General features: G+C 48.3%; 1 protein-coding gene across 5 annotated transcripts in view; it reads right to left on the reverse strand.

Annotated features, from left to right (window-relative positions):
- iqsec1b (IQ motif and Sec7 domain ArfGEF 1b) overlaps window positions 1-24,383 on the reverse strand; it is a 90,808-nt gene that overhangs the window by 4,798 nt on the left and 61,627 nt on the right. For 4 of the 5 annotated variants that reach the window (XM_038308750.1, XM_038308751.1, XM_038308752.1 and 1 more), the window contains 11 exons: window positions 22,378-23,612; window positions 13,693-13,854; window positions 11,113-11,235; window positions 10,799-10,965; window positions 8,648-8,787; window positions 8,089-8,118; window positions 6,751-6,876; window positions 6,569-6,668; window positions 2,883-3,044; window positions 2,604-2,780; window positions 1,022-1,071 (listed from right to left, as the gene is read on the reverse strand). In XM_038308750.1, coding sequence (XP_038164678.1) covers window positions 1,022-1,071; window positions 2,604-2,780; window positions 2,883-3,044; window positions 6,569-6,668; window positions 6,751-6,876; window positions 8,089-8,118; window positions 8,648-8,787; window positions 10,799-10,965; window positions 11,113-11,235; window positions 13,693-13,854; window positions 22,378-23,612 — 2,472 coding nt within the window. The remainder of the gene's footprint in view (window positions 1-1,021; window positions 1,072-2,603; window positions 2,781-2,882; window positions 3,045-6,568; window positions 6,669-6,750; window positions 6,877-8,088; window positions 8,119-8,647; window positions 8,788-10,798; window positions 10,966-11,112; window positions 11,236-13,692; window positions 13,855-22,377; window positions 23,613-24,383) is intronic. The other variant, XM_038308753.1, reaches the window with a different exon arrangement.

The raw sequence follows: 24,383 nt of genomic DNA on the forward strand, positions 1-24,383 counted from the left end.
CTCGCTTCAAGGCAGAAAAGGCCAACACATATTGGACTCGCCACATGGAGCCAGCAAGAAAAGACTCAAAGCCTGACGGCAAATTCCTGCTCTTAAAACAAAAAGTGTTATTTTGGATTCAGCCTCCACTTATCAAAACTCTCCTGGATGTTATGGTGGAAGGGTCCAGAACTGCCAGCTCAGATTGTTCTCATACAGAGTTGAATTATTCATTTGCGCACACACCTAGTGAGTAAAGCTGGTTCTGATAATCACCCAGAAAAGAAGTGGACTGCTGCTAAGATGAAGCAAATGCTGGATCAGAAGATGCTCATAGTGATTCGCCCTCAGGTGCAAGAAGGTTTCAGGTTTCAGGAAGGTTTTGTTTAAAAAGCAAATAGTGGTTATGAACAAACCCCGTAAGGTGTTTGGACTTCACCACTCATGCACTGTCCCGGAAATCGAACAGATATGCTGCAGGAAGCTGCCCCCTTCTGGTGGTAGCAGGTGTTTGCGTCCTGTAAGGAATTCCTCTAGAATTCATCCACATCTCTGGATTTGAGTTTAGAAAAGGTTCATCAAGGTCTGTTCTTGACATCATCAAATCCTGGCTTTTTATCTGGGATGTGTAAACTTTAATTCCCAGCCTACGTCTTTACAGACATATTTAGTTTGTGAAGATAAAATGGTGAGACAAACATGAAGGAGTAAACAATGCAACATTTACATCCAATGAAGAAGATGATGATGACGAGCAGACCTTTGTAGACTGGATAAGTGTGACAGTGAGGGGGAAGATGCAGAGCATCGTCTTCCTGCTCCTGTAGCTGGTGGGTTACATTCAGCCTCTACAGCTGCAGGTGAAGGTGTGCGCACAGCAGAGCAGGAGCAGAAGTCTAAGCTAGCAGGTCTAGTCATGCAGAGTAAGAGCAGACTCTAGTGCAGCAGCCACAGCGTGGTTTCCATGCAAACACAGCCAAGCAGAACACAGCAAACAGAAACAGCAGATCTACTAAAACCTGTGCAGCTGCTTCCTACTTACTTCCAGGTTGCTGTCTAGTGATCCTGCACTGCTGCGTCTCCCACGCTTTCCTGTCCAGAACACGTGACACGACAGATTAGACATGTGTGGATTAAACATGGAGGTGCACGGCTCCCTTCTGTCTGCTGCGGGACATGCTAAAGGTCTACGTCTATCTGGAGCCTGCAGAGGAAACTTAAGATGTCTAAATTTGACATCTCACATCTCAGAACCAATCCCAGGACTGATCCCAGGACCAAACCCAGGACTGATCCCAGGACCGATCCCAGGACCGATCCCAGAACCAATCACAGGACTGATCCCAGGACCAAACCCAGGACTGATCCCAGGACCAAACCCAGGACTGATCCCAGGACCGATCCCAGAATCAATCACAGGCCTGATCCCAGGACCAAACCCAGGACTGATCCCAGGACCGATCCCAGGACCGATCCCAGGACCAATCACAGGACTGATCCCAGGACCAATCCAAGGAGTGATCCCAGGACCAATCCCAGGACTGATCCCAGGACCAAACCCAGGACTGATCCCAGGACCAATCCAAGGAGTGATCCCAGGACCAATCCCAGGACTGATCCCAGGATCAAACCCAGGACTGATCCCAGGACCAATCCAAGGAGTGATCCCAGGACCAATCCCAGGACTGATCCCAGGACCGATCCCAGGACCGATCCCAGGACCAATCACAGGACTGATCCCAGGACCAAACCCAGGACTGATCCCAGGACCAATCCAAGGAGTGATCCCAGGACCAATCCCAGGACTGATCCCAGGACCAAACCCAGGACTGATCCCAGGACCGATCCCAGGACCAATCACAGGACTGATCCCAGGATCAAACCCAGGACTGATCCCAGGATCAAACCCAGGACTGATCCCAGGACCAATCCAAGGAATGATCCCAGGACTGATCCCAGGACCAAACCCAGGACTGATCCCAGGACCAATCCCAGGACCAATCCCAGGACTGATCCCAGGACCAAACCCAGGACTGATCCCAGGACCAAACCCAGGACTGATCCCAGGACCAATCCCAGGACTGATCCCAGGACCAATCCCAGGACTGATCCTAAGACCAATCCCAGGACTGATCCCAGGACCAATCCAAGGAGTGATCCCAGGATTTATCCAAGGATTGAGCTAAGGACTGATCTCCAGACTGATCCCTAGGGTTGAATCCAATACTGATCTAAGAAATAAACCCAGGACGGATCCCAGGACTTATTCCAGGATTGATCTCCAGACTGATCCCATGACTGATCTGAGGACTGATCCCAGGAGTAATCCCAGGAAAAATCTCAGGAAAGATCCAAAGACGAACTCAGGACCAATCTCACACCTGATTCCAACAGTGATCTAAGAAATTACACCAGGACCAATCCCAGGACTGATCTCAGGACTGATCTCAGGACAGGCTGGTTTTTAGATGAGGTGCCCTCTCAGTGGTCACTCTGACCTCTACTGAACTAAGTATATTTACTGGCAGTCAGATTGTTACATCCACCATTTAAACTTTTTCCAGATGTACTAAGAACCTCAGAAAGACGCCTGCAACTAAAGAATGGGGACTGCTGGACTTTACCTGCATCCGAGAGATCCCGCAAGGAACTGCTGAGCGCGCTCCTCTTCAGACCCTCACTGATGGCATAGCTGTCATCCAGGCTGGCTCGGCTCAGGTTACCGTTTCCAGCCTCAGATTTTAACCCGGAACACTGATACATGCTGGGCCTCACCAAACCCTTCTGCTTTTCCAGTTCAGCTGTGCAGCAGACAGACATGATGCAGGATCAGAGCCTCTGTTATGGAGTGTATTCAAAATGAACAAGAACATGAAGAGAGACCAGAGAAAAGCTCAGCTTACACTCTATGCGGCATTTCTCCATCTCTTGAACTTCAGCAATAGATTCTCGTAAATCATCAGTAAATTTCTTGCGATCCTGAGGATTGGGGGCGTTGAAGTTGATGAGGACCTTGATGTCTGATCCAGGAATTGCGGAAGTCAGGCGAACGCCGTTTGGATAATCTGAGAAGAAAGAAAACCATGGCAGCAACTGAGACTGGAATTCAATTCTATTCAGTTTATTTTCATGCATCTTCCACAACCTCTACAGACAACAGCTTCCAGGGTAGGTAGCCTCCTCTACTGATCATTAGCATCCCGCATATCATGAATAGCAGTCCCAAATGAGGCGTTTCTAGCTTTTAACGGTGTCACCGCGGCTGAGATCCCCCTCTTAACAACATTCAAATCAATGCAGTTAATTTCTATAGCTCCAATTCACATCATGTCATCTCAAGGCACTTTACAGTTCAAAATTTCAATCTAAAGAAAACCAGCTGATTGCATCGACTCATTAAATCTTCAGCAATCCCTCACACTAAACAGGAAGAAACCTCCAGCAGAACCAGGCTCAGTGTGAGCGGCCATCTGCTGAGGCCGACTGGGGTTCAAGGAGAAAGAAGCAGACATAGAAAAAGAAGCCTAGATACAAAAGGCAACTGTCAACCAGCTCCACAGGCGGCCCCGTCCAGGAAACACACAGCCAGGCAGACGAGCTCCGAGCCAGCTCCCATGTCAGAGGATGAAGAGAGCACATCCAGTTAGTCACAGTCAGAGAAACAGGACTACACTGGAAAACAGGCCAAGCTCCAACATCTAGAAACAAAGGTGTTGATGGCAGCAGCACAGCTGATATTTCTCTCCAGGATGGAGTCACAGCCAAACAGGAACAGACCAGATGAAGCTACTATGAGAAAGAGCAGAGAGAGCAGAACGTTAGAGATAGAACTAACAGATTCTGCAGAGTGGGAGAATAGAGATAGAATGAAGCAGAATGATGAAAAAGGGGTCCCTATGTCCTCCAGCAGTCTAAGCCTATAGCAGCAGAACTATAGAGATAGCTCAGGATAACCTGAGCCACTCTAACTAGAAGCTTTCATACAGAAAGCCCACATTCTTATCTCCAGGTAACACAGAGTACATGTCAGAATAAATAATACTACTTCAGCGATAGTATCTAGGTGTTACTTTATTGTATGTTTCGTACCATGTCTGTTGGTTGTGCTGTTCTTTTAACATCTCTTTGCAGGTGATGAAGCAGACTGAAAATGTTTTATCATTATCTCCCTTTTATCTTCTCTTTCTTTAATCTTTTCTACTATTTTTCTGTTTTCCTCTTCTGTTCTATGTATATTGCAGTGTCCATATACGGTAATCTGTAATAATCCCTGCATAATTATAGTAAAACAATTTATATGCTTAAATCAAGAGGAACACTATGGCGATAGCCGTACTGCTCCACTTGTAAAAGTAAAATCTGTTGGGCTCTTTTTGGCATCAAGACAATTATTCTTATTACCACATTGCCAGACAGGACAATTTTGTTTTTGTTTTTTTTGTTTTTAAAAAAAACACAAAAAATCAAATGCATGGACTCCTTTCATACTCCCTGTATAATAATCCTGCTATAAAAAAAAAAAAAAAAACTGTCATATTTGGATGCGCTGTATACACTGTATATATCCCATGCACCTTTTCTTACTTTGGCACCTTCTTCTTCTTCCCTTTATGACTATTTAGGCTTTCTCAACTGTGAGATCAATAAAGTCAATCAATCAATCAATTCTACCCAAAAATGAAGCTATAAGTTGTCATTAAACTGGCAGCATCTCAACATGTTTCAGTGTCTGTGAATATAAATTGGCTTAAACTGTAGCTCAAGGTGGGAGTTTTGTTCCACAGCACATTGAGTTACAGAGGGGCTCTTTTTTTCTACAGAGGCAATAAGAACTCTGCAGAACTAAGGAGGACTCTGGCTTTATATGGAGAACATGTGGAATGACATACTACAGAACCTTCCTGGTAGTGCTCCAGTCAGAATTAACAGTGAGGACTAATCAGAACCAGCTCACTGCTCAGAAACGTTGCTTGGGCTGAAATAGTCCAACTGTTGGGTCAGCATCTAGTGTAAAACTCAAAATAAATGGTTAATCCTTGCTGCACCGTGTTAGCAGTGGACGGTGGGAATGGTAGACCCCCCAGGTCCAATCACTGCCCCATTGGGCCTCCTTCAGAAATCCCTGAAACCCGCCAGCAACATGAAGTGAACCTTATGGTCTTCAAAGCTAAATATTATGCAGAGATCAAAAGACATTCCGGAACAAATGAAAGATAAAGGAACTAGAGATGTACGATATAATCGGCCCCCTATCGGTATCGGCCTTAAAACTGAATATCGGACATCGGCCCCCCCACTGATATTTAACCCGATATTTGATCAGCTTCTGAGTTTCTAAAGTCTAAATAAACAAAAATACTACTTCTTCTTCTTCCTCAAAAACTTCTTTTTTACAGACTTAAAAACTTCTAAAGACGAGGGAAAAAATATTGATACATTAAAATATCCCAATATCTTCATATGCTGATATATTGCCATTTAAAAACACCATATCAATCTCTTTTACTAATGAAATATTGCTATATGTCATCGTTATGCTACGAAATCCCCCGAAAATTCATGAAATTTTGCCATATTTTTATATGTTGATATATTGACGCGGTATCAATCTATTTTACTAACAAAATCTCACAAGAATTTTCAAAATATCACGAGAGTTTGTAACAGAACGATGAAATTTCACGAGATTTTGAAAGTAAAATAGATCGATACCGCGTTTTTAAAAATCAATTTGATATCAGCATATGAAAATATATTTGAGTATATTATTTTTCAAAGTGTCAGAAATGGATAACAAAACTGCTATTTTCAATGACTACTTATTTTTGTCCAGCTTTAACATCGGTATCGATATCGGTTATCGGCTACATGAGTTTTAAAATATCGGATATCGGCCAAAATCCCAATATTGTGCATCCCTAAAAGGAACGTAGATCCATTTGATCCGGAATGGGTCATTGAACCATTCTGCTGGAGTCCAGAGAACCACAGAGAGAACCAGGAACCTTTGGACTCAGGTCTGAGTCCAGTGAAGTTAGGGTGAGGAGATAATAGACTGGGGAGAGGAATCTACAACAGCCAGCCCTGGAGTCCCTATCTATGGGATGGGAACATTTTGGGTTCGGGTGTTACACCGGATCTAAAGCCAGAACAGCCAGAACTTCAGGTTGGAGTTTGTGCTTCATGGAAAGGAAATGGTTACAATGTTAAGTTTAGTGGAAGGATAACCTTACCTGGGGAAAAAAGATATAGCAAACTATTCTAGACTGATCTCATCCTCAGTGATCCTGGTTAATGGAACCAATGTTTTATACTGCCGACCGTCAGACTAAAACTGATGGAACATTTACAGGAAGTGACATCATCAGCCTGTGGCTCTGAGAACACTCTCAAGCTGTGCAGAACTGGTGTGTTTTCTTAAAACCAGTTAGGAACCTGTTCCAGCACCAGTACAGGTTAGCTACAGGAAACACCCAGACTGAACCTCAGAAGGTGGAAGCCTGAATCTATCCTTGTTTTTTCTCTGCTAACAGTGAAAGAAACCAGCTAACCGTTCCAAACCACGGAAACCAGCACTGCTGATACTCACACTGGTTCTCAAACAGCAGCAGCTGCATGCCGTAGAGCGAGAAGGACTGCCGAAAGCTGTAAGTCACTGAGTTCTTCTTCTTCTGAAAGATCTTGGTGACCTGAGAACAAAAAAGATGCGGTCTGCTGAGACTGGGGTCAAAGCATATCCATCTCCATCTCCTGGCACTGGAAGAGCCGTACCACTAGCAGGTCATTGAAGAGGAAGATCTCCCTCTGGTGGACGCCCAGCTTCTGGGGTTTGTTGGGATCTGGTACTTCAAACAGCCTGCAGTAACAGACCAGCCTGCGGTGGGGCAGTGAAAGCACCTTCAAGAAGACAGAAACATCTCAGAGTTAATGCTGGACTTCTGGGCTCATAGGTGTTCATTCATTCTTAACTTTTTCACTTTCTCTTTCCAACCACAGATTTCAGTCAGTATTCCTGGGACTTTATGTGACAGAGCAAACAGGGCTTCCCTCATCGTGGAGGAACCTGAAAAGCTGGCTGTGTTTGTGTAAATCCCCCTGAGGACATCACTGGACACTCATTTAGAGGGAGACCCATCAGAGTCTGGGTGGGAAGAGTTCAATAGTAGCACCTTTCAAAGGCCGGGCACAGAGCTGGTGTGGTTGAACAGGTCCATGGTCTCCACGAGACAGGAGCCAATCACATCACACAGAAGGAAAGAGGTGGGAGGATCTCAGCAGGGTTTAAGTAATTCTTTTCCATTTGTGCCAATGTTTGGATCCTCTGATCAGTTTATAAAACATCTTCTGTGGAACAACAGGGACTGTGCTAAGAGAAATCTTTCTGATATTCCCAAGGATGTTAGAAAGTCAAAGTGAGACTAACAATAATAAAAGAATTAGGGGGAACTAAAAAAACAAAGGAGGCTCTGATCCTTCCTACTGGATTTGCTAAAGAGGTCACCTGGGAGGGTTAAATGGTCGTTAGGGTCTAAACAGGTTCAACGCTATTTCTGATATTTTGATTTAAAAAAGCTTCCTGGATGTGAAGCAAAACATCTTCAAACCTGGAAACAAAGTCCAGTGGATTGTTTTTAAACTTTTTTGGAAGGACTATGACCTGGTTGACAGAATCTCCACCAGCATATTTAACAAGCATAAAACTTCTGCTCCTGGAGGTCTGGTGTTCTGCTCCTTTCAGATGTATCTCTGCTTCCACAGGTAAGTTCAGTAATAAGGTAATTTGCAGGTCTCTGAAGGACCCGGCTGCATCCCGAGGACATCATTCAGCCACTTGATTAAGGCCTGGAAGAAGTGACAAATCTAGGACATGCTGGACAGGGACTTCCAGGACTGCATCTGAAGAACCTTGCAATAGACTCTTGAGAAGTGTGGAGATATACCAATGAAATAACCATACACCTTTGATATCAATTTCTTCATCCCACAATGATACTCTGCGTTTTGCTCTGTCCGATAAAATCCAGAGAAAATACGCTGAGAGAAATGAGTGGAACAGAACCAATCCACGGTCCAGCAGGACGCTACAAACAGCATAATAGCAATACTTACACAGCCCAAACCTTGGTGTAGGGAGCCGATCTGCAGTTTGGAGAAATTATGAGAAGAAGTTAGAAAAGAAATATTTTACCAACCTAAAAAATTATCTACCCAAAAATCATTAACTAGCTTAAACACACATTTACAGACCCCAACAAACATTCACTAACCCAAACAAACATTAACCGACACCAATTAACATTCATCAACCCCAAAAAGATTTACCTACCCCCGCCCCCAACGAACATTCACAAAATCCCCGTTCCCAAAAAAATTCATCAACCACAAAAAAAATCACCAACCCCAAAAAATATTTACCAATGCCCAACCCCAACAAACATTCAAACAACAAACCCAAGAAAATATTCCCTAACGCAACCCCAGAAACATTCCACAACCCCAAAAGACTTTCACCAACCCGGACAATAAAATTTCAACCTTAACAAACACTTATACACCCTTGGAACGAGTTATGACCCAGGCTAAAGTTTATGGATGGCTTCATCCAGCCCATAAGCAGGACGACAGTAGTACCACTATACATGCAAGAGCAGGTTGGGGGCAAACTTACTGGTTTTTTCCCAACAATCAGCTTTTCCACCTTCTGGACCTGGGAGACATGATCTTCATTAGTCCTGAGCTCACGTTTACGGATCCGCTCATAGATCCCTACTAGCATCTCTCGGGGTATATCTTCCCCATCGTCAACGCCTGTCAGAGGGTGTATAGAAAGAGAAAGAGGTTATGGATTTCCACATAATCTGTAATGTAAATAACTCATGAATTTACATTCATCCTTTTATTTGGTTCTGCTCCAAACTGCCAACTGTTGGATAGCACGCCTCTCCTATCATTCTGCTGGGAGACTTTAACATCTTTGTGGGTAATGACAGTGACACCTGGAAGGCTGTGATCAGGAGGAGCAGACCCCCATCTCAGAACCCTAGCACTCTTTGATTAGTAGACTTTTGTGCAAGACATGGACTGTATAAAATGAACACCATGTTCAAGCATCAGGATGTGCACCGATGCCTTAGGCAAAAGGACACCTAGGCCTGGAGGTTGTGATCCATTTTGTAGTCCTATCTTCCAACCTTCAGCAGTATATCTTGGACACTCGGGTGAAAAGAGAGAACAAGCTTTCCACTGATCACCACCTTGTGGTGAGTTAAAGGAGAAGGAAGCCAGGCAGAGTCAGCAGAACCAAATGAGTTTTCTGGCATTAGCTGTGTCCCCTGGAAATGTCTGGCTGAACCCTCATTAATGGACATGTTCAAATTCCACAGTAGGCTTAGATAATAGACTCTGAGTGGAGATTGTTCTCTGCCTTAATTGTCATTGCGGCTGATAGTAGCTGTAGCTGTGAGGTCTGTGATACCTGTAACTGTGGCCATCCCCCGAACCACCTAACCTAGTGGTGGACACCCAAAATCAGGGATCCTAACCAGCGTTTTGGGACTTCTAAGGCAACAAGTGGGTACAATGCAGTCAAGCATGGTACTGTCCAGGTAATTGCAGAGGCATAAACATGGGCTAGGGAGGAGTTTGGAGAGGCCATGGAGAAGGACAATTGGTTGGCCTAAAAGTGATTCTGGCATCTTGCTCCTTCAGAGAGGAAACCAGAGCTTTGTTAAAATGGCTTTTCATGGGGTTCTGACCGTAAATGAGGAAATTGTTGGAGAGTGGAAGGAATACTTTTAAGATCTCCATAACCCAGCTGATGTTCCTTCCTTATCAGAAGAAGAGACATGGCTTCAGGGGTAGATGAGAGCTCACTTAAGTACTTCAGAGCTCTCAATCTTGCCGAGCTGTCATTGCTGACACAACTCTTCAGCATTGCTTGGTATTTGAGGGCAATGCCCCAGGACTGCCAGACTGGGGTAGGGGTTTGGCTCCATATAAAGGGGGACCAAATGTTGTGTTAGATGATAAACTTCTCAGCTTCCCCAGAAAGGCCTATGCCAGTGTTCTGGAGCTAAGTGGATCACTGGACTAGCTTTACGTCCTCTGAAAGGTGCTTGATGGTTTTCATTAACGACAAAAAGAATAAGATCAGAGTGTTTGGAGTGGGGTATGGGGAGTGTTGGACTTGTTGTTAGAGCTGTACTGTAGAGGCTGCAAGAACCCAGTTTGATTCCCACCGACTGCCACTCTGGGTCCCTGAGCAAGATCCTTAACCCCACAGCACAGTGGCATCCCACTGTTCCCAAAGGGGATGGCTAGATGTAGAGGTAAATTTCTGCAATGTGAGATCAATTAATTTCAGTTATTAACATTACTATGAAGTGGATCATCAGATATTGCTTTACAGTGTGATGTGCCACTCTCTTAGAAACAGGATGAGGATGTACGTAATCAGGGAGAGGCTTAGTGTAGAGCTGCTCCTCCTCCACATCAAGGAGTGAGGTTAGGTGGCTCGGACATGCCTTCCTGGACATGCTGGAGGGAATATGTCTCTCAGCCGGCCTGGGTACGACTCTGGCCTCCAACACCAAATCTGAAGGAGATATTGGGGATTAAGGAAATTGGGGAGTCTCTGCTAAAGCTGCTTTCCCAACCTGGTGCCTGATAAGTTGAGTATGAGTATCAACACAAAGGTTTTGGGCTTTAATGTGACAAAAGAAACCATCAAAAGTCCAAATTATGGCTGGAGGAGCTGATGCCACTGAGGTCAGACCCTGATTCTGTGACTGTTAGCTGGAAGCTAAAGAGAGGAAAACACCTCTAAGATTCTTAACAAAGTCCTCCAGCTTCATCTTCCTCTCCGGCTTCACATTGGGGCTGTACATATCAGTGTTGAGGAGGATGATGGCGAAAGCCAGAATGAATATGGTGTCTGGGTTCCTGAACTGACGGACCACTCCAGGATTGCAAATGCAGTAGCGCTGGCTGGACAGAAATAGAGAGAAAGAGAAATGTTATTCTGCATATGGACCCAGTCAAAAGTTACTGTTCCTCAGTAATAGTAAATACACTGGAGTATAACTTCAGGTTTTCCATCCATGCCAGACTGACGGTCTGCTAGACATTTCTCACCTGTAGGCCTCAATCAGGCGCTCCACCTTCTGAGCTTCTCCCTGAACTCTGATATGCGCCTGGAATCTCCGCAACCCTTCGTCCAGCTCCATTCCAGAGAAGTCCATCTCATCCACTACACAGCTGGAGGCACATACAGAGAAAAGGGTCAGTGATGACTTTCATCTTCAAACTTCATGGTGCCATTTCTCCTTAAGTCACACTGAACCTTTCAGCACCATATGCATTGTGCAAGACATAGTGAAGGAAACTCCTTCAGAACCAGTGGGGTGCTTAGAGATACAAAAAGCTCCGTCTTCTAGGTCAGGACTCATGCTTAGCATCCTGAGGCTGTAGCTATACCAATGATTTCACCTTTTCCTTTATAGAGTCCACTACTCTGGTACCACAACTTTACTCCAATTTATTTTGTTGTTTTTGTTCACTTGACCTACGCATGTGTCTGTGGCTCTGAGGGGATGGTAAACTGAAGATATCGGCCATATTGAGCCCTTGGGCCCTGAGTCACATACACACATGCTCTAGATCAGGTATGTCCAAAGTTGATCCTGAAGGGCCACCGACCTGCAGATTTCCTGCTTCAGCACACCCGATTCTGATTCTTGCACCTCAGCAAAAGCCTGTTAAAAACCTGCAGGACAGCGGCCCAAGAGTGCCGACTTTGATCAGGTAGCTCAGACAGGAAGTGAGTTAGCAAAGCACAGGAATTTAGTCAGCAAAGTGCAGGAAGTGAGTCGGCAAAGGGCAGGAAGTGAGGTCAGTAGAGCACAGGAAGTGAGTAAGTTAAGCGCAGGAATTGAGGTCAGCAAAGCGCAGGAATGAGGTCAGCAGAGTACAGGAAGTGAGGTCACCAAGGTGCAGGAAGTGAGAGGTTCTGGTTGGTAATGTCGGGTCAGGAGGTTCAGGTTGGTAACGGCGGGTCAGGAGGTTCTGGTTGATAACGGCAGGTCAGGAGGTTCTGGTTGATAAAGGCGGGTCAGGAGGATCTGGTTGGTAACGGCGGGTCAGGAGGTTCTGGTTGGTAATGTCGGGTCAGGAGTTTCTGGTTGGTAACGGCGGGTCAGGAGGTTCTGGTTGGTAAGGTCGGGTCAGGAGGTTCTGGTTGGTAACGGCTGGTCAAGAGGTTTTGGTTGGTAACGGCGGGTCAGGAGGTTCTGGTTGGTAAGGTCGGGTCAGGAGGTTCTGGTTGGTAACGGCTGGTCAAGAGGTTTTGGTTGGTAACGGCGGGCCAGGAGGTTCTGGTTGGTAATGTCGGGTCAGGAGGTTCTGGTTGGTAACGGCGGGTCAGGAGGTTCTGGTTGGTAACGGCGGGTCAGGAGGTTCTGGTTGGTAACGGCGGGTCAGGAGGTCCTGGTTGGTAACGGCGGGTCAGGAGGTTCTGGTTGGTAACGGCGGGTCAGGAGGTTTTGGTTGGTAATGTCGGGTCAGGAGGTCCTGGTTGGTAACGGCTGGTCAAGAGGTTTTGGTTGGTAACGGCGGGTCAGGAGGTTCTGGTTGGTAATGTCGGGTCAGGAGGTTCTGGTTGGTAACGGCTGGTCAAGAGGTTTTGGTTGGTAACGGCGGGTCAGGAGGTTCTGGTTGGTAATGTCGGGTCAGGATGTTCTGGTTGGTAATGTCGGGTCAGGAGGTTCTGGTTGGTAACGGCGGGTCAGGAGGTTCTGGTTGGTAACGGCGGGTCAGGAGGTTCTGGTTGGTAACGGCGGGTCAGGAGGTTCTGGTTGGTAACGGCGGGTCAGGAGGTCCTGGTTGGTAACGGCGGGTCAGGAGGTTCTGGTTGGTAACGGCGGGTCAGGAGGTTTTGGTTGGTAATGTCGGGTCAGGAGGTCCTGGTTGGTAACGGCTGGTCAAGAGGTTTTGGTTGGTAACGGCGGGTCAGGAGGTTCTGGTTGGTAATGTCGGGTCAGGAGGTTCTGGTTGGTAACGGCTGGTCAAGAGGTTTTGGTTGGTAACGGCGGGTCAGGAGGTTCTGGTTGGTAATGTCGGGTCAGGATGTTCTGGTTGGTAACGGCGGGTCAGGAGGTTCTGGTTGGTAACGGCTGGTCAAGAGGTTTTGGTTGGTAATGTCGGGTCAGGAGGTTCTGGTTGGTAACGGCTGGTCAAGAGGTTTTGGTTGGTAACGGCGGGTCAGGAGGTTCTGGTTGGTAATGTCGGGTCAGGAGGTTCTGGTTGGTAATGGCGGGTCAGGAGGTTCTGGTTGGTAACGGTGGGTCAGGAGGTTCTGGTTGGTAATGTCGGGTCAGGAGGTTCTGGTTGGTAACGGCTGGTCAAGAGGTTTTGGTTGGTAACGGCGGGTCAGGAGGTTCTGGTTGGTAATGTCGGGTCAGGAGGTTCTGGTTGGTAACGGCGGGTCAGGAGGTTCTGGTTGGTAACGGCTGGTCAGGAGGTTCTGGTTGGTAACGGCGGGTCAGGAGTAGGAATAATTCTGGGATGATTCTGAAGCTTAATGACTCTAAAGCTGCTCAGCTTGATTTATTTGCCTCTTCCTGTTCTTCCCAAACAGCAACCATCATCCAGGATCATCCAGGTTCTGGTGGTTCTAGGGGGTTAAAAAAGGCAAACTGACCTAAACGGGTCACTCACTCAAGAACATCTCGGTTGAATTGCTTCTGCCGGTTACCAAGGAACTCTCCGATCATCTGCCGACTGAGACCTTTCCTCTGTAGGAGGAAGTGGCCGACTCCCACTGGGGTGTCCGGGACAAAGCTCCGCTCCATCAGGTACTGGATCCCCTTCTCTGGTTTCCTACAGACAAACAGAAATAGACAGAGTGAATCCCGGTCCGAATGAGCAGAACTCCCTCAGGGCCAATACCAGGAAGAGTAAACCAAGATGGCACAGAAAGTTTTCAACTCTCACCTGAAAAACAAAAAAACAAAAAAAAAACCTTTCAGCATTACCAAATTTCTGAAATTATGCTTTGGAAGTGTCCCTCTGCTTTAAAGTTAAGCATATGACAGAGAGCCTCTAACCCTTCTAAAAAGCTGGAAAGGCAATGAGATGTTTTTAACTGGAGGTCCAGGCCAGGTGTCCAAAGTGGCCATTTTGGCTCAGTTGGCTCCTTTAGCAGTTTTCATGGGAAACCATTTATTTTTCATTTCTACATCAATAATGATGATGTGGGGAGTTATAACCAAAAGTTTTGGAAAAGTATTGGAAAATTAAACTCCTCAGCCACCAAACCACATACAGTGCCTTGCTAAAGTATTCTCCCCCCCCTCCCCCTTGAACTTTTCGACCTTTTGCCACCTTTCAGGCTTCAAACATAAAGATTGAAGAATAACCAACCAGTGGGACACAATCATGAAATAGAACTAAATTTACTGGATATTTGAAAAAAAATGTTAACAAATAAAAATACTGAAATATTTGCTGTGTAGACTTCGTGAAGGCAAAATTGTGCGTTCAACTTATCTCTTTCTTTTAAAGCAAGCAGTATATTTTTTGAAGGTCACAAGGGTGTAAGATGACCTTGCAGAAATTTAGCAGAGTTTCTTAACAGGAAAAACATCTGTGCAGAAGCTGGGAACGGTCAGTTTGAGACACAGCAGACTGCAAGGAACAAAGCTTCCTTTTAATTTAGACCCTTGCTACTTCTTCCTCCCCCTTGATTTAATAATCTATAATAATCTAGCGCCACCTTCTGCTGTGATTCCAGCCGCAGGTCCTTTGGGGTTTGTCTCTATCAGAGTTCTTCCTGCAATCAGCTGGAGCTCAGTGAAGTTGGATGCCCAGCGTTTGTGAAGAGCAGTTTTCAGGTCTGGACTTTGACTAGGCCATTGTAACACCTGGATGTGTTTCTGTATGAGACGTTCCATTCTAGATGCTGCTTCATGTTTTGGATCAAGATAAATCTCCGTCCCATTCTCAGGTCTGCAGACTACACAGGATTTTCCCATCAGTTTGAACCATCATCCCTGCTCAAGTGATGGACTGTGTTGCTTTGTTGCCATAATTAGGATGTTGGTTCCATCTGAGCAGAGCTCCTTCCTCCACATGTTTGCTGTGTCTCCCAGGAGGCTGGTAGGAAACTTTAAACCTTTTTATGGATATCTTTCAGAAAGAGCTTCCTTCCATAAAGATCGGATGTTTGGAGCACTGATTGCTGTCCCATGGACAGAGTCTCTATCTTCAGCTGTAGATCTCTGAAGTTCATCCAGAGGGATCATGATCCTCTGGGCTGCATCTCTGATCAGTCTGAAGGTTCAGAGGTACAGCAGGTCTTTATAGATTCCCAGTGGTTTGATTCTACCTCCATTCCAGTATCATCTCTGCTCAGAGCTCCTTGGGATGTTTAAAGCTGGGAAATCTATTTCAATTCAATTCAATTATACTTTATTAATCCCTGAAGGGGAATTCAGTTCGGGTTCAGCCTGTCCAACAAGACAAACAAACACAGAAAGACATTACAAAGACATTATAAATGAGCAGACAGGGTGTCCGAGGCCTTGCTGACATAAAAGGTGCTGGCCTTACAGTAAGAAAAACAAAAGAAAGGATCACAATAAGTCAGGGGAGGAAAAAAATCATGTTTCACCCTTTACCCTCAGCAGGATACAGTTTGAGACTGCAAAAAAAAAAAAAAACTACAGCACATCAGCAAATACAGATGCAACATGAGATCTTGCAGGCGGGATGAAAAATGAGAGGGATGAGAGGTGAATCATATCTGAGCATCAGTGTGTTTGCAAAGTAAGTCCATGAAGCCTTGGGTCAATGTCGTCTACAGATGTTACAGTTCTGCAGATAGCTCTGCAGATCCCATCATCCATGCCGGTCAGCCTGACAACGGCCAAAACAGCCCCGACGTCTTCCCAATGCACGATATGCCAACTCCAAACAGTAGAAATCCTGTTATTAAACATCTAAATATGTATGCATCTTCTACGCCATCCACAGACATCAACGTCAGGCACACAATCCTCCACATCTTATTTAAAACGTTGAAAATATCCAATAAATTTCATTCCATTTCATGATTCTGTCGCATTTGTTGATTCTTCACAAAAAATACAATTTTATATTTTTATGTTCGAAGCCTGAAATGTGGCAAAAGGATGAAACATTCAAGGGGGTGAATACTGTGGCAAGGCTGTGTATACAGTGGGTACAGAAAGTATTCAGACCCCTTAAAATTGTTCACTCTTTGTTTTAATGCGGCCATTTTCTAAAATCAAAAAAATTCATTTTATTTCTCATCAATGTTCATTCAGCACCCCATCCTGACAAAAAACAAAAACAGAAATGTAAACATTTTTCCAAATCTATTAAAAAAAAGAAAAACTGAAATATTACCTGGTGATAAGTATTCAGACCCTTTGCTCAGTATTGAGTAGAAGCAGCTTCTGAGCTTGTACAGCCAGGAGGATCCTGGGAATGATGATGGATCCTCTGCCGTTCTTCCTCTCCAGTTCAGGTTGGATGCTGAGCGCTGGTGGACGGCCATTTTCAGGTCTCTCCAGAGATCATCCATGGGGTTTAGGTCAGGAATGGTCCCAGAGTTGTTGTTCTCGCTGTAAGCTTTGGGTCATTGTCTGGTTGGAAGGTGAACCTTCATCCCAGTCTGAGGTCCTGAGACTCTGGAAAAGCTTTTCTTCCAGGATATCTCTGTACACGGCTGCATTCATCTTTCCTTCAGTTGCAGCCAGTCGTTCTGTCCCTGCATCCCATAGCATGATGCTGCCACCGCCATGTTTCACAGTTTGAATTCTATTGGGCAGGTGATGAACAGCGCCTGGTTTTCTCCACACATACCGCTTTGGATCTGAGCTCTTAGAACCTTGACTGCTGCAGAAACTCTTTAGTAACCTTGGCCAGATCTGAGCCTCGCCTCCTTTCCTTCCACCTCATGGTTCTGGTTTGCTCTGACAGCTTTGTGAGCTGGAAGCTCTTCTATAGACAGATGTGTTCCTTTCCCAATCAGGTCCAGTCAGGTTAATTAAACACAGATAGACTCCAATGAAGGAGCAGAACCATCTCAAGGAGGATCAGAAGAAATGTACAACATGAGAGCGTCACGGCAAAGGGTCTGAATACTTATGACCATTTGATATTTTATTTTTTTATAATTTTGCAAAACATTTCTACATTTCTGTTTTATTTATGTCAGGATGGGAAGCTAAGTGAACATTAATTGGAAATTATATGAACATTGATTTTAGAAAATGGCTGCAATGAAACAAAGAGTGGCTGCTCAAAAGGTTGCGAATTCGATTCCCAGCACGGGGTCATTCTGCATGGAGATGGCATGTTCTCCCTGAGCATGTGTGGGTTCTCTCCGGGTACTCCGGCTTCCTACCGCAGTCCAGAAACATAAATATTAGGTTAGTTGGCTTCTCTAAATTCTCCTTAGGTGTGAGTGAGTCCATGAATGGTTGTTTTTCCTGTTTGTCTCTGTGTTGCCCTGCAATGGACTGGAGACCTGTCCAGGGTGGACCCCGCCTCTCTGTCCAGGATGGACCCTGCCTCTCTGTCCAGGATGGACCCTGCCTCTCTGTCCAGGATGGACCCTGCCTCTCTGTCCAGGATGGACCCCGCCTCTCCGTTCAGGATGGACCCCGCCTCTCTGTCCAGGGTAGACACCGCCTCTCTGTCCACGGTGGAACCCGCCTCTCCGTCCAGGGTAGACCCCGCCTCTCTGTCCAGGGTGGACCCTGCCTCTCTGTCCAGGGTGGACCCTGCCTCTCTGTCCAGGGTGGACCCTGCCTCTCTGTCCAGGATGGACTCCGCCTCTCTGTCCAGGGTGGACCCCGCCTCTCTGTCCAGGGTGGACCCCGCCTCTCTGTCCAGGATGGACCCCGCCTCTCCGTTCAGGATGGACCCCGCCTCTCTGTCCAGGGTAGACACCGCCTCTCTGTCCACGGTGGACCCCGCCTCTCCGTTCACGGTGGACCCTGCCTTTCCGTCCAGGCTGGACCCTGCCTATCTGTCCAGGATGGACCCCGCCTCTCTGTCCAGGATGGACCCTGCCTCTCCGTCCAGGGTGGACCCTGCCTCTCTGTCCAGGGTGGACCCCGCCTCTCTGTCCAGGGTGGACCCTGCCTCTCTGTCCAGGATGGACCCTGCCTCTCTGTCCAGGATGGACCCCGCCTCTCTGTCCAGGGTGGACCCTGCCTCTCTGTCCAGGATGGACCCCGCCTCTCTGTCCAGGATGGACCCCGCCTCTCTGTCCAGGGTGGACCCCGCCTCTCTGTCCAGGGTGGACCCCGCCTCTCTGTCCAGGGTGGACCCCGCCTCTCTGTCCAGGGAGGACCCCGCCTCTCTGTCCAGGATGGACCCTGCCTCTCCGTCCAGGGTGGACCCTGCCTCTCCGTCCAGGGTGGACCCCGCCTCTCTGTCCAGGGTGGACCCCGCCTCTCTGTCCAGGATGGACCCCGCCTCTCTGTCCAGGGTGGACCCCACCTCTCTGTCCAGGATGGACCCCGCCTCTCTGTCCAGGATGGACCCCGCCTCTCTATCCAGGGTGGACCCCGCCAGGGTGGACCCCGCCTCTCTGTGCAGGGTGGACCCCGCCTCTCTGTCCAGGATGGACCCCGCCTCTCCGTTCAGGATGGACCCCGCCTCTCTGTCCAGGGTGGACCCCGCCTCTCTGTCCAGGGTGGACCCCGCCTCTCTGTCCAGGGTGGACCCCGCCTCTCTGTCCATGGGTGGACCCCGCCTCTCTGTCCAGGGTGGACCCCACCTCTCTATCCAGGGTGGACCCCGCCTCTCTGTCCAGGGTGGACCCCGCCTCTCCGTTCAGGATGGACCCTGCCTCTCTGTCCAGGATGGACCCTGCCTTTCTGTCCATGGGTGGACCCTGCCTCTCTGTCCAGGATGGACCCCGCCTCTCCGTTCAGGATGGACCCCGCCTCTCTGTCCAGGATGGACCCTGCCTCTCTGTCCAGGATGGACCCCGCCTCTCTGTCCAGGATGGACCCTGCCTCTCTGTCCAGGATGGACCCCGCCTCTCTGTCCAGGGTGGACCCCGCCTCTCTGTCCAGGATGGACCCCGCCTCTCTGTCCAGGATGGACCCTGCCTCTCTGTCCAGGGTGGACCCCGCCTCTCTGTCCAGGATGGACCCTGCCTTTCTGTCCATGGGTGGACCCTGCCTCTCTGTCCAGGATGGACCCTGCCTCTCCGTCCAGGGTGGACCCTGCCTCTCCGTCCAGGGTGGACCCCGCCTCTCTGTCCAGGGTGGACCCCGCCTCTCTGTCCAGGATGGACCCCGCCTCTCTGTCCAGGGTGGACCCCACCTCTCTGTCCAGGATGGACCCCGCCTCTCTGTCCAGGATGGACCCCGCCTCTCTGTCCAGGGTGGACCCCGCCAGGGTGGACCCCGCCTCTCTGTGCAGGGTGGACCCCGCCTCTCTGTCCAGGATGGACCCCGCCTCTCCGTTCAGGATGGACCCCGCCTCTCTGTCCAGGGTGGACCCCGCCTCTCTGTCCAGGGTGGACCCCGCCTCTCTGTCCAGGGTGGACCCCGCCTCTCTGTCCATGGGTGGACCCCGCCTCTCTGTCCAGGGTGGACCCCGCCTCTCTGTCCATGGTTGGACCCCGCCTCTCTGTCCAGGGTGGACCCCGCCTCTCTGTCCAGGGTGGACCCCGCCTCTCTGTCCATGGGTGGACCCCGCCTCTCTGTCCAGGGTGGACCCCACCTCTCTATCCAGGGTGGACCCCGCCTCTCTGTCCAGGGTGGACCCCGCCTCTCCGTTCAGGATGGACCCTGCCTCTCTGTCCAGGATGGACCCTGCCTTTCTGTCCATGGGTGGACCCTGCCTCTCTGTCCAGGATGGACCCCGCCTCTCCGTTCAGGATGGACCCCGCCTCTCTGTCCAGGATGGACCCTGCCTCTCTGTCCAGGATGGACCCCGCCTCTCTGTCCAGGATGGACCCTGCCTCTCTGTCCAGGATGGACCCCGCCTCTCTGTCCAGGGTGGACCCCGCCTCTCTGTCCAGGATGGACCCCGCCTCTCTGTCCAGGATGGACCCTGCCTCTCTGTCCAGGGTGGACCCCGCCTCTCTGTCCAGGATGGACCCCGCCTCTCTGTCCAGGATGGACCCTGCCTCTCTGTCCAGGGTGGACCCCGCCTCTCTGTCCCGGGTGGACCCTGCCTCTCTGTCCATGGGTGGACCCTGCCTCTCTGTCCAGGATGGACCCTGCCTCTCTGTCCAGGGTGGACCCTGCCTCTCTGTCCAGGATGGACCCTGCCTCTCTGTCCAGGATGGACCCTGCCTCTCTGTCCAGGGTGGACCCTGCCTCTCCGTTCAGGATGGACCCTGCCTCTCCGTTCAGGATGGACCCTGCCTCTCTGTCCAGGATGGACCCTGCCTCTCTGTCCAGGATGGACCCTGCCTCTCCGTCCAGCGTGGATGTCTCTCATCCGTAGACAGCTGGAGATAGGCACCAGCACCCCTTGCAACTCCACTTGGGATAAAGCATGTTAAAAAATGGATGGATGGATGGATGGATGGATGGATGAAACAAAGACTGAAAAATATAAAGGGGTCTGAATACTTTGCGTACCCACTGTATACAGAGCCTTGCCACTGTACCTTGGTGAGTGTGGTTGATTTTAGCAAATAATAAGAGAATCTAATGTCAGAGGCAATAGAATCTAGATCCAGGTGTGCAAGATTAGCGGTTAGCTTGTTGGTCTCTAAAGGCTACGTCTGGCCGCTGATTTTTTCTGTTACTATAGAGATTATTTTCAACCCAATATAATAGCATTTAAAACATAGTCTTCATGGAGAGAGATATATTTTTAAAATTGGTTTGTGGCTCAGTGGTTTAATCTCTCTCTGTTTATTAGCTTGTTTCTCAGCAATGCTTCAATTTAATTTGAGATTTATTTAGTTCTGGTTTCATGTGGCTGTGGAGACAGAAGCGTTGCTCATCAGTTGCTATTGGACCATGTATTTAGGTTTTGAAATCTTTTATTTCATCGGCTATAACATGAGTGGGTTTTTTTGCACATTTTAAAAATGTCTGTGCTGCTTGTATCCTAGATCCTACAGTTTAATCTAATATGCCACATTGTTATGTTCTTTGTCAGTGATGCTAACTTCATCACTGTTGAGTAATTTTGACAAAGTAACTTAAAAAATAACCGTGGATTACCTGTGACGATCTCGGCACTGGTGCTGGCTTAATCTCCAACTCCTCACACCTGCTCACTCCACCCTGCCTGCAATTATCTCTAATTGGTCCCACTTCTATATATAGCTCATTTGGATCTGTTCCCAGTGCCAGATCGTCTCAAACCATCTCTTGAGTACCTTCCAGCTCTTCTACTGTTTGCCTGCCTACCTGTTACCTGACCTGTTTTTGCCCTTTTTCTCTCCGAGCCTGCCAAACCCCTTATCTGATTCTGACTGCCTGCTCTGAACCCAAACCAGTAAACGGACCCTCGAACGGACCTGGACCTCTCTTTTGGATTGCCCCTCTGTACCTTCGCTTGGACCCCGTCTCTGAATCCACAAACGAACTGCCTCTGGAGCTCATCGGCCTAAGCCCTCAGCTGACCATCCGCCGCTCAACGGCCACCGTTTCCACAAGCCCCTTCATCGATCGGACTCCTGCCCCGGACTCTAAGCGGTGCTAATCGCCCACCCTGCGACCCAGTAACAGGTTAGTGATCCAGCCTCAGTTCCTCTCTAGCTCTCTGATTGCTGATCACTAACCTGTTGTCTCCGCCACAGGGGGTTTCCTGACCGAGAGCCGCCTGTACGCTCCCCTCGCCTTCCATTATAAATAAAAACTGTTGCATTCTGCTTACCGTTCTGAGTTGTTTCCTGGGTCCAAAATCCTGTACGTTACATTACCTTAGAAAGTGTGAGTAGGCAATTTTCACAAATACCCCTAAAAATGCTACATGGGGCTTAAAGGGTTAAAGACGCCTCATCTGATGTATCACCTTAACATAGTGGACATAAAAACAAAATAAAAGGCAAGAAGCCTTAGGACTGCTGGTTCTATATAACGCCCCTGGTATTCTAGCAGCATGCAGCATTTTGAAGGCTCTTCCTTCCTGTTGCTATGGGAACCCTGAGGAAATCTATTGAATGGTGTTAGAAGGCTAACAAGCTTCTGAGAGGTGCGCTAAATAAACCAACAGAGTGCTGCTGATCTTGCCCTAAATCAGATTCAGTAATTGCTGCTGATCGTATCTATTTTGTTTCTATTTGGACACTGAAGCAGAGGAATCAGATTAGAGCAGATCCTCCACAAAGGGTGAACATAAACAGGTGTGTTTAGTAAACCATTTTCATTGGGGTGCTGCACCTACTTGTTGAAGAGATTCAGGCCGATACGATAGTGTCTTTTACGGATGATGTCATTGCTGAAGGCAGGGGAGTCCCAGCTGTTCCGGGTCTCCTTCTGGTACGTCTGCTTGCTGAGTGTCTGCTCCCTCAGGCTGTCCCTTGACGACGACTCGGAGCTGCAGTTGATGGTATCGTTGGAGTTGGACGTGCTGTTTATGCTGTCGTTGTCGCCATCAGAGAAATCAGACTCGGACTTGCTGTGGCGGTTGGCTGTGCCGTTGATAGCCAGGTGAGCCTCGAGCTGTCGGGGCCAGTGCCGGGAGACATCGTCTTCCCTGGAGGGGTCCCTGGGAGGTGGGCCGTGGCCGCCGTGTTTGGGGCTGACCTGCTGGTTGCCGGGCCTCCGATCATAGACGCTCTGCCTCTTCAAAGAGCTGCGGTCTGAGCGATCGCTCAGTTCCACCGAACTGTCGCTGGGAGGCTCTATGGTCAGTAGGGGCAGGTGGTCGACGCGCTGACGCTGCTCTTGGCGTTCCAGAGAGGGTGTGCTGCGACAGTTGGTGTCTGTGTCCCCTTTGCCATCCTTGTGAGCCAATGACCAGTAGTCCTGTGGGGAGCTGGGGGAGCGCTGCCGCAGGTCGGACTCTGCACTGGAGGGTCTGCCTACGGACCGAGACATGGGCAGAGGGGGGGACAGTTCTTCTTCATCAATGTAGAGGGTGACGTCGCTATAGGAGGCTGTCATCTCGTCTTGTTTACGTTGGTCTGGAGATGGGACTTGGCCACTGAATTCTCTGCCTCTTCCTTGCTCCAGTGGCCTGTCTTCTCCATGCAGGCTGCGGCAGTTCAGTGCATCATCGATGGACTCTGCCAGAGACTTGACCTGCCTGGAGAAGGCATCCTCCAGCTCTGTGATGGCGTCTGTGAAGTCGCTCTGTGCTCTTGGTGCCGTTGTTTGGATGCCTCTTTCTCCGCCACGTTCAGATTGAACCAGGGCACCTATTTTAGTGCCATCATCTGATAAAGAGACCTGCTTTCCCTCGAAGTAGGAGCTGTGGACTTTTTCGGGTCCTTCAAAGGACAGCTGCATTCTCATGTTGGACAGAACAATCCGCCTGGACATCCGATTTTCAGACATAGAACTCCTGAGACGCTCAAAGTTCTTATTCATCTGGTACTGGCGGAAGGCAGTCTGGATGGTGCGTGCCGCATGCCTGGTTATGAAACGCCCACCATATTTGCGTTCTAGCATCTCCACCTGCAAAGAGAAAAAAGGAAATTGATTGGTTGGCTGTATTCCCTATAATCCAGCTCTAAGCAAACATCCGAGGGATAAAATTCCATCTGAGTCAAAGTCCGAACTAACCCTTTAATCTTGATCCTTCAATAGCTCATTGAATCGGAGCAACAGCAGTTTTATCATAGTTTTTAAAACATTTTCATAGATTTTTTTTTTGTTTTGTTTTGTTTAACCTTACCTGACTTAATAAAAGGTTATGGCCAGTGATTACTTTGACTCTTCCAGTAAATGTTGGCCAGAACTTTAAGCAGGGCTGTGACCGTCCAATCAGATTCTAATAACGGTAGCATTTAGGACGTCAGCAGCAATTTGACCGTCCAATCAGATTCTAATAACGGTAGCATTTAGGACGTCAGCAGCAATCTGACCGTCCAATCAGGTTGTAATAACGGTAGCATTTAGGACGTCAGCAGCAATTTGACCGTCCAATCAGGTTCTAATAACGGTAGCATTTAGGACGTCAGCAGCAATCTGACCGTCCAATCAGGTTGTAATAACGGTAGCATTTAGGACGTCAGCAGCAATCTGACCGTCCAATCAGGTTCTAATAACGGTAGCATTTAGGACGTCAGCAGCAATCTGACCGTCCAATCAGGTTGTAATAACGGTAGCATTTAGGACGTCAGCAGCAATTTGACCGTCCAATCAGATTCTAATAACGGTAGCATTTAGGACGTCAGCAGCAATCTGACCGTCCAATCAGGTTGTAATAACGGTAGCATTTAGGAC

The sequence above is a fragment of the Cyprinodon tularosa genome, unplaced genomic scaffold (genome assembly GCF_016077235.1).
Source record: "Cyprinodon tularosa strain WSP-4 unplaced genomic scaffold, ASM1607723v1 ctg647, whole genome shotgun sequence".
NCBI classification, from domain to species: Eukaryota; Metazoa; Chordata; class Actinopteri; order Cyprinodontiformes; family Cyprinodontidae; genus Cyprinodon; species Cyprinodon tularosa.